The sequence below is a fragment of the Carex rostrata genome, chromosome 17, assembly GCF_964058835.1.
Source record: "Carex rostrata chromosome 17, lpCarRost1.2, whole genome shotgun sequence".
Lineage (NCBI taxonomy): Eukaryota > Viridiplantae > Streptophyta > Magnoliopsida > Poales > Cyperaceae > Carex > Carex rostrata.
Window position 1 is genome coordinate 6512034 of NC_135934.1, and position 10512 is coordinate 6522545.

At 35.4% G+C, this 10512-nt stretch overlaps 1 protein-coding gene across 2 annotated transcripts; it reads left to right on the forward strand.

The window, feature by feature from the left end:
- The first annotated feature begins 5036 nt into the window (after positions 1-5036).
- PGLCT (plastidic GLC translocator) lies at positions 5037-10160 on the forward strand. 2 transcript variants are annotated; one of them, XM_078318223.1, is made up of 14 exons: positions 5037-5194; positions 5381-5667; positions 5968-6079; positions 6170-6237; positions 6645-6777; positions 6868-6967; positions 7059-7171; positions 7281-7374; positions 7784-7937; positions 8548-8694; positions 8791-8864; positions 9347-9435; positions 9526-9640; positions 9740-10160. In XM_078318223.1, the coding sequence occupies exons 2-14, from the start codon at positions 5409-5411 to the stop codon at positions 9914-9916; spliced, it is 1635 nt and encodes a 544-aa protein (XP_078174349.1). In that variant the 5' UTR covers positions 5037-5194; positions 5381-5408; the 3' UTR covers positions 9917-10160. The 2 variants fall into 2 exon arrangements, with proteins under 2 accessions (XP_078174349.1, XP_078174350.1); XM_078318224.1 differs by having other exon boundaries at positions 5041-5194; positions 5384-5667.
- The last annotated feature ends 352 nt before the right edge of the window (positions 10161-10512 follow it).

The window sequence follows — 10512 nt, forward strand, 5'->3', positions numbered from 1 at the left end:
CTTTTTGCTTTTTTTTTGTTGTTTTTTTAATTAAGAATTTACGGAACTGATAAATAAGGATGTTATGAACTATAATGTTTTTCTATATCCCGAATTTCTACATAAACGTTTCTATTGTCAATACTCTTTATTTTTCTATTAATTAAAAGATTAATCGTATCTATGGGTTGCTACTTTTTTTTTCCACCGTTAAAAAGGGTATAAATTTAAGTCCTTTAAAAGAGGTCATTTTTTCACTTGATCGGATAAGGATGAATGAAAAAAAAAAACAGAGAAAAACCAACTAAAAGAAAGAGATAGGGAGTTTGATAAGAAAATAAGAAATATTTTTGATAAAAAAATATGATCTAATTATTATTTGATTATTTGTTCTATTGAAAGCAAAGGTTTAAATAGCGTTTATCGCGTCATAGCGGACTGGTTAAAAAAACAACGCTATGCTCAAATAGCGCCACTATAATGCAGAATAGTGTCGCTATAGTGCAGAATAGCGCGCTATAGCGCCATAGCTTTTATGGTCTGAAAACACTATAGCGCGCTATTTAGAACCTTGATTGAAAGTAATCACGGTTGATTTTGTGTGATAGTTGCAATTTGAATTGAAATTTTGATTTCTCGCTATTAAGTAACCGAATATGTGTATAATTTGTATTTTTTATTGTTGTTAAATTAATTGTTTGGATTGGGTATTAACGGTATATTTAACGTAACAATGGATATGAGATTGGATTTATTTTATGAAGTGACAAAATTGTGTGTTATGAGAATGTGAAAATTATATATGGCATGAATTTTAAATGTGTAGATGCTGGGAGACTTGTTTTATGAATAATTTAGACTCAGGTGTTATTATTAGTTAAATATACAGACATAATTTGATATATATTTGTGTGAATTAATCCAGCATGTTTAAATGGTTGATTAATTAAACCAATTATAGATAAACATGTCATTAGATAATAAGTTATTGAGCTTTGTAGTCAATCATTTATTGTTTCTATTTGTAGTATATGATATGGATTTCCTTAATTGTACTCTAAGCTAATAACAAAATTGTCATGCCTCCGTCATCAGGACAAGAATAACGACGGATGAATGTGAGGGTGCCGTTGTTGTCGCGTCTATGTTCTGACAGCAGGGTGTGACAATTTTGCTATTACCTCATGATACAATTAGAAAATTCAGATCATTTTTTAACTCTGACGTGAATCTCAAAACAAACATCATATATCTACAATGGACACCAAATTTCTTTTGGACTAGCTAGGATTAAATCCATATTGTTCTTTCTCAAGCTGTATAGGCACAACTCTTATCCGAACAACTATCGTTTCTACCTCTATCGCGGCATCGAGCAACTCGCATCTGTCAGCAATTGAATCAAGAGGGGAGATACAAAAACAACAACCATACGGAAGGAAAAGATATATCCACGTAGCTTCTGCCACTGGACTGGCGCTATAATTTGAGAGAGAGAGGAAAAGGGAGGAGCGAGGTAGAGAGATAACGAAAGATCTCCTTTGCTAACTGAAATTTGGTCTCCTCGTTTGTTGGGTCCAGCTTTTATCAGTGGCGAGGCTAGGATTTGAGCCAGGGGTAGGCAAAAATCGAATTCGGATTCGAATAAGTTAACGGGTTCTGATTCAAGTTTGGATTCGGGTTCTATGTAATTTACCGAATCAATCTATTCAATCTATTCAAGGCCATCTACAGCATAGTGACAAATGAAAAATTCGGGTTCGGTTCAGCGGGTTCAAAAATTCGTGATTCGGATATAATTCGGGAATGATTCAGTACAATAAAAAAGAAAAAAAAATGTGAAACAATCTCTTTTGTTTGTTATTATATTAACAAAGTACGATCAATCAAAGGGGTACCCAAAGCAAAAATAGGACGATCAATCAAAGAGCGAAACGGTGTTTGATAGGGTCAACACAATTGGATGATTGTGCAGAAAAGGAGAAAAGAGGATCCGGTCTCCAATTCAAGCGGACGAAAGTCGTTGGATTTTGCTGTCTAATCTACTCCATTAATTTCTGATCTGACAGTTCACGTGTGGTTTTGACCGTGAAACACTTTCTCATGCCCATTTATGATTGTGAAAAAATTGGAGGGATAAGCAAGTGCCTACCTCTGTGAAGTACTAATCTCGCCATTGGCTCTTATCCGACTCGAGCCAATTACACAGATTCAGCCTCTACGGTGCTTCAACTTCTTTCAAATTTATTCACGGCAGTATGTACGAGAAAGGATTGCGAGTAGGGCTGTCAAAAAAGCTCGTGGCTCGCTCGTGGCTCGTCTCTAGCTCGCTCGCTAACAGCTCGCTCGGTAGTGGACCGAGCTGTTAACGAGCCAGCTCGGCTCAGGCTCGAGCCAAAATAAATGAGTTGAGCCAGGGGTCAGCTCGGACCGGGCCAGCTCGGCTCGTTAAGCTACAGTGAATTTAGGGTTTAGTCCTGTATAATTTTAAGTCCAGTCCCATTTTTAAAGGCGCAATTATGCAAAATTGATGTATTTTCAGTTTGGGAAGAAAGGATGTGGCTTTAGTTGCTTGAAGATGTGCCTGCTGGACAATTTCTTAAATTTTTTGAATGAGATTTCTTATTTTTTTTATTTTTGAATTTGTATAATAACAGCCCAATAAAGCCCAACGAGCCAGCTCGTCAGCTCGCGAGCTAGCTCGGGCTGGCTTGTCACAAGCTGAGCCAGGGGTTTTGGCTCGGGTGACCTAAGTCTAGCTCGCTCGGTCCAGGCTCGGACCAAAATAAACGAGCTGAGCTAAGGCCCAGCTCGGCCCGAGCCAGCTCATTTACAGCCCTAATTGCGAGCGGAAAAAAGCAAAACGACATGCAAAGGAAGAAAAGAGAGAGGCGAAGACGAGAAATAATTCGTTGTTAAATGATCGTTTTACCCTTCCAAATAAAACGTTCCATTAAAATTTTAACATAGAATATTTGATGGTAAGAAAAGATCTGACCGTTCGATCATTATAAATAAACTGTCCAACTTATTTTAGAACCATATAGAAGAATTTGCCAAAATAAAAATAGCAAACTACTAGCAATATTAATAGTTCGCAAAATGTAAATAAGATGTTAAAGTATCTACATCTCTGGTATTATTAGAGTTTTTAATTTGATGTGGCTGTTTCTAATTTAGTTTCAGAGATGTGGAATAAATAAGAAATTATACAGTAAAGTTTATTATTAAGAAACTGTTTATAAACTTTATGCTGGTTAAATAATTAGTTCAAATTATTTCTCTTTTTTAATTTGTTACTGATGTGGTTTAATAGAAACTCTAAAAATTAATTTTAGATATGCAAGAGTTTGAAATTTTAGAAACCTTAATTTTTAAAAAGTGACTGATAGTTAGAAATTGAGTTGAGTTGATGAAATGTAGATGTTCTTGGAGGTTCGTGCAAATAAAATGTTAGAGGTATGCGCTGAATGGCAACGCTCGATTACCGAACGATTGTATGATATAAAAATATTTTAGAGCAATCATTAGCAGGTTTCGTCCTATAAATAGGCACCACTTCCATTTAAGAACTATAATTCTATAAATTTTAGAAATAATTAAGTTGTCTAAATAAAAGTAGATTAAGCAGTTAAAGAAACTATAAAAGGTTCATGCAGCTATAGTGACAAATAAATTATTCGGATTCGATTTGGTGAGATTAAAAATTCGTGATTCGGAAATAATTCGGGTATAATTTTGGAATGATTCAGAATTATTCAGACCAGAAATCTCAGTCCTGCAAGAGAGCAAAAAAAAAATTATGGAAAAAATTCGCGAATAATTCGGAAAAAATCCATAAAATTAGCAAATTATTCAGATTTAATTCGATCAAAATTTGATCAACCGAATAATTCGACGTTCAGTTTAACAACACAAAAAAAAAACAAATTATTCACTAATCATATGACTATGCATACAGCCACATCGATTAGGCTATGTTAGTTGGAGACCTAAGAACTTAAATCTCCACTAATTAAGGAGCTCGCATTTGACGTGATGATAGAATTAAGATTGTAGTATTTAACAGTGCGAAAAAAAATATATATATCCTTCAGCATGCAATGAACGTATTGTTTTTAATTATCTAATCAATATTGTTATTAAATTTAAATAAAATGTAGATTTAATTGCGGATAGTATTGACAATAAATTAATTAAAATGCAAACCTTTAAGATATAGCTTTAATTAAAATGCAAATCTTAGAAATGAACATGGATCAAAAATCAAATTTAAGAAAATATGGATTTGGTGGGATAAAAACGAATTAAACTGTTAAGATAGCTTTAAGAAGTTAAATCTCCAGCTTACGGACAATTAACAAAAATATATATATTGGAAAAACAAGCCTTATATCCGAGCTAGTGGGGCCCACTTGTCAGTGGATTTATACAAGAAATGCGCCGGAGGATCTGCTACAAAGGGTTCGGTTTCTTCGCTCCTACGGTCCTACCCATTTCACGTGCGAGCCGAGGCGACAACCCTGTGCGGTCCCACTACCTTTCTGTACTTGTTCCGCTATTATTCATGCTCGAGCAGTAAAATAGAGTATGGATTTCCAACCGTAGATTTCAATCCTACGATCTATATTGGATTACTATGGAGGGTTCAAATCAAGCTGTCCGTTCCGGTTTGATCGAACGGATGAAATTTGATGACAGGGTCATACTATTCGAGGCGTAAATAGCATACAGTAGCAGATATGATCATATGAACCCTGCCACCAAACGTTGCGCTTATATCCAAAAGAAAAAGAGAAAAGAGAAGAAATTTGTCTAAAATTTTCTCTCCGGCTCAGCCGATATGTACAACGATTTTAACGGGGATCCAATAGACATAGGACCGTACACTGGTCCAATGGCGTCAACTCCGTCCGATTAAATTATTAGATAAGATTGACGGTATAAATAGTGTGGATCCGTTAATCAAAATATGAATTATGTTAATCGAACGGTTCATGTTCGATCAGTGCTGCTTTTGGTCCGATAAGTCCTCCGATTATTGTACAACTCGGTGCGTTGTGTGTGAAATTTCTCTCTCCTCTCTCTCTCTCTCCCTCTCCTCAAAATAAAATCACTCATTCACTCTCTTCTGTACTTCTAAATTAAAATCTATCAAAAATAGCGAATTTTCAAGTCACTTCAATTTTTAGAACTAGGAGCTCTCTCTATCTCGGTAAATATTAAAATTCTAATTTAATCATCCATTAGTCTCTAAAGTCGACATCTTTGCTTTGTTTTTTAATTAGTTTTCTCCGCTGAAATTTTCCAAAAGTCTCCATCGCTAGAAAACCTGTGCCCTGTGGCCCCAGTTTTTGAAATATCTCTTTGTTTTACTTTTTTTTTTTCTTTTTCTAAACAGTAGTATTAAGGACTAAGCAAAGGCGACGATGCAGAGTGTTGTGGCAGTGTCAAAAGGAGGTCTCGTGATCTCCTCGTCTGGAATCGGGAATCGGAGAATCCGTGCTTGTGCTGTTGCTAGTAGAAGAGGATCGGTGATGCCAGAACAACTAGGGTTTTGCTCTGGAGCGAGAAAGGTTGTCTCAGAGCTCAGTTTGGGGGTGGAGATGGCGAATGTTAGGAGCGGTGTCGAAGGAATGTTTAGATCAAGGGACAGAGCTCGGTACATGGCAGTTCAGGCTTCATCAGGTACAATTTTATTATTCACTGCATATTGAGGTATAATTGTGGTTTGATTTGCATATAAAATTAAACATATACAAGCTTTTTGGTAGCAAGGATTGCCATTGTGACCAAATTTTGAAAACAATATATGTTTTTATCTAAAATTGGTGGATAAGTACAGATGCTAAACTAACAGTTAACATTGTCATGGTACCAGAACCCAACATTGCAATCTCTTACTGGTGTCAAGCCTGGTATTGGTGCCAGGTGGCATGGTAATGTATATATCATATTTCATAAACGCAAGTTTTGTATAAATATTAGGTGACCTGGAGGATATACCATCGCATAAACTGGAGAAAAAATCATCTGGCAGTGTTTTGCCTTATGTTGGCGTTGCTTGTCTCGGTGCTATTTTATTTGGTTATCATCTCGGGTATGTTTTTCTAAACATACAGATTAAAAGTCAACTTATTTGCTATGAAATACAATACGATATAATATTAAGCTTTGGTATATTGTGTAGTGTGGTGAATGGTTCGCTTGAGTATCTTGCAAAGGACCTTGGAATTGCTGAAAACACTGTATTGCAAGGTAACATCTTGTAAAAACTTAAAAGATTTCACCAAAATTTGCTTCTTTGTTTCAGAAATTTTTTTCGCTACCTGACACGAATTCAAAGCATCAGATATATCCCTATAAAACCAGAAATAGCATGAATACCACTCTAGAATGCTGGGTATCATTTACATCTCTCCCTTAGATTCCGTCAACTGTCTAAAATATTATTTACTCGCTAATCTAGAGAGTATTCTCTTTTACTCACCTCTCTCAGTTTATTTCTGTATCTAAATTATTTAAATGCGGAGAGGAGTATGTTTTGCGAGGCTTGTGATATTTCTCATTTTCAGGTTCTATGTTTTTGCTTTGAGATTCTGAAGGGCATGTGTGTAATTGTGTCTTTTCTTTACACTAATATGTTATGGTTCTCTTTTACTCAGGTTGGATTGTAAGTACAAGTCTTGCAGGGGCCACAGTAGGTTCTTTTACAGGAGGTGCATTGGCCGACAAGTTTGGTCGAACCAGAACATTTATTATGGATTCTATTCCTCTTGCAATCGGTGCATTTCTAAGGTTAATTATAATAAACAAAAATCAATACTTGAGGGTATGTACAATCGCTCCAAATTTTTTGAATACTGAACATAACTAATTTATGTGCAGTGCTACTTCTCGGGATGTGCGTACCATGATTATTGGCCGGTTACTTGCTGGGGTCGGAATTGGTATTTCTTCAGCCCTTGTGCCTCTTTACATTTCTGAGGTCAGACTCTTAAATTACTGGGAAGCTTGTATCTGTAGCATTCATCATATATCATTGTAATATACTAATATTTATGTATTCTATATTGTAGATTTCACCTACTGAAATTCGTGGTGCACTTGGTACAATCAATCAACTCTTTATTTGTATTGGAATACTTGTTGCTTTAGTTGCTGGCTTGCCTTTGGCTGGGAATCCTGTTTGGTATGTTTTTCTTTCTTCGAGAACCATGTAAAATTTTAAATCATGGATATTAATTAAATAAAAATCTCAGTCATTTTTTCTAATGTGACGAGATTTACTTGATAAACAGGTGGAGAAGTATGTTTGGAATTGCGGTAATTCCTTCTATTTTGTTGGCACTTGGGATGGCTTTTTCTCCAGAGAGTCCCCGCTGGCTCTTTCAGGTTTGTTCATTTATGTGATCTATTTGTTTATTTATGTAGCGACTCTCATAAAACCTAGTTTTATGTCTTTATTTCAAATTCGTACTCATCTCCACACAGCTCAGCACCTCACATAATCCAAAAAACACCACCATTGGCATGAAGAGAGTATGCAACTAAGCACCTATACACCTAATATATGAACTTTCAAGCTACGGGGGTCCATCATATAAAATTTTCATGTTGAGTACGGAGGTCAATTTCACAGTACCCATAGCATTTTACTCTAAAACTATATAAAAAATCATGTACAAGGACAGAAATTTTGATCACTCCATGTAGCCCTTGAGAGTCTACCCACTTGCAAATAAAACTACTGCAATGGCTGAATGTTATTATTTTATTTTATTTTTTACTTTGATGAACAAAGCAAGGGAAAATTGCCGAGGCAGAAACAGCCATAAAAAGGTTGTATGGAAAGGAGAAGGTTGTCGATGTCATGCTCGAACTGAGAACTGGAAGTGCGAGTTCTACCGAACCAGATGCTAGCTGGTTTGACCTTTTCAGCAAACGCTACTGGAAAGGTACATTTTTTTAAGTCAGTGCTAATAATAGACTTTCAATATAGTGTGACTACTTTATTGAGTGTTATATTAACATTTTTAAGTTAGGATTACAACATACTGAATTGTAAAAACAAGGAACAAAAATTCATGTTTTGCTACAGAAATTGCAGTGCCATTTTTTTTTTCTTGTTGGTGATTAGACATATAGGCATGTAATGCCATTTTGACCCTGCGAGACAAGAATGCTGGAGATGCTCATCCTATTTTCTGGAAAATACCCAAGTTACCCCTCGTCCGTCCATAGATAAGGAGTAAGGACCCAGTAAAGAGGGAGTTTGGGCCATCTTTTGAAGAAAATGTGGGAGGGGAACTGCATAGAATTCTAGCCAATAAGCTACAAACACACATTTAGTATGTCATGAAGGGGGGCTGAACTACTAAAAACTTTAAGAACAATAGAAATTCAATTAAATTTCAATATACATGATTAATTTTTGAAATCATGGGGCTGATCCTTCCCATTTCCAGGATTGCACATGAGATGTCTGTAATCATAGTTCTTTTGAGATGTGAAAACTTGTAAACCTCAAGCTAATCAATATCCATTCTTATTTTATTAACTTGGTAGTGGTCAGCGTGGGGGCAGCATTATTCCTGTTCCAACAACTTGCTGGAATAAATGCGGTGGTATATTATTCCACCTCTGTATTCCGTAAGGCAGGAATTGCATCTGATGTTGCAGCAAGTGCTCTTGTTGGGGCCGCCAATGTTTTTGGTTAGTAAATTCAAAAATCTCTTTGACACAACACATCTTAGTTTGTTTTGTTTTGTCTTGTCTTTTCTAATTAAACAATTTTACATCTTAATTCAGGAACCTTAATTGCTTCTACCCTGATGGATAAAAAGGGAAGAAAGAGCCTTTTGATTACAAGCTTCACTGGAATGGTAATTACATGTTGAAGTGAGGCTATGGTAATATGCATATTACACAAATGTCCGCACTATGGATCATATCTCTGTTTTTAAAGGCCAAACAATCGATCTAAACTGTTCAATATGATCTTTGTATGAAAAATAATACTTGCAACTAAATTTTACGTTTTTTAGAATTTTTTTAAATAAGTAGAAAATAAATTTGAAAATTCTGGACCTTACGAAGCAATGATTTTCTACATATATAAAAAAATTAGAAAAAACATTCTAAAAAATGTAAAATTTGTTTTGCAAGTGCATTTTCATATGGAGATTATGTTTAACAGTTTGGATCGAGTGTTTGAACTTTAAAAATAGAGATATGGATCTATGGTATGGGATCCATAATATGCATATTATCATAGCCTCATTTATTACATGTTTATGATAGATAAAATCTTATGATGGTATTTTAGTTTCTCTAAGGGACTAATATGTAATTTCTCGTCTTAAAGGCGGCTTCAATGTTGCTACTTTCGTTGTCATCCTCATGGAAAGCACTTGCTCCTTATGCTGGCACACTTGCTGTAGCTGGGACAGTACTGTAAGTGAAATATTCACAACATTTTTATTGAAGAACATCAACTTTACAGAAATGCCCCTTTAAATTTTGATTAATTTACTCCTCCTACAGGTATGTATTATCATTTTCTCTAGGAGCGGGCCCTGTACCAGCACTTCTCCTCCCTGAGATTTTTGCTTCCAGAATTAGGGCTAAGGCAGTAGCTTTATCTCTCGGCATGCATTGGGTATGCGAGTAATCTTTTTTCTTTTTTTGATTATTTTCATAAGACATTTATTCTCTGTTACACACTTACAATGACTGTGCATTTTTAATCAATTTCTAGGTGTCCAATTTTGTAATTGGCCTGTACTTCTTGAGCGTGGTGAACAAATTTGGTATCAGCACCGTTTATTTGGGATTCAGCTCGGTTTGTATTATGGCAGTCTTGTATATAATTAGAAATGTGGTAGAGACGAAGGGACGGTCGCTAGAAGAAATTGAACGCGAGCTTACTGCCTAAACTTGACTTAAGTGTACCGGCGATGTGTAGAGTTCTTAACTGAGCATGTTTAGTGTTTTTGTTTATTTCTGTAGAAGAAAATGTGAATTTCCGGGAAGTTGTATTTTGGTTTTGGAATTTGGATGAATAAAAGAGCATGTGAGATGCTAAACTTAGCTTTTCATGCTTTGCATTGTGTAGATGATGTGAGAATGGATAATAAAATATTTCAGAGTATGAATTTTTACTTACAAAAATATGCTAATGTTGGAATTTGTTTCAACTTTCAAATATACCATACCAATAACAAGATTCGCTCTTTATCATTTCATTCATTTGAACAAGTCCTGTAGATGAAAACCTAGTACAGTATTTGAGAATGCTCCAGTTCAAAATTTATACAGTTGTCACTGGAGAGAATCCCGAGACACAAACATCATGCTTATTTGGTTCTCCTCTCCAATCATCGAATTCACTGGAGATGTCAACAGGATTTGGACCCTTCATTTCAGATCGGACGGCGACGGTGCAATTAGAGTAAGTTTTGTTTGGGCTACGAGATATTTAATAGTAAATTAATAAAAAAAAATGTAGACCATCTAATTTAGCTTCCTTTT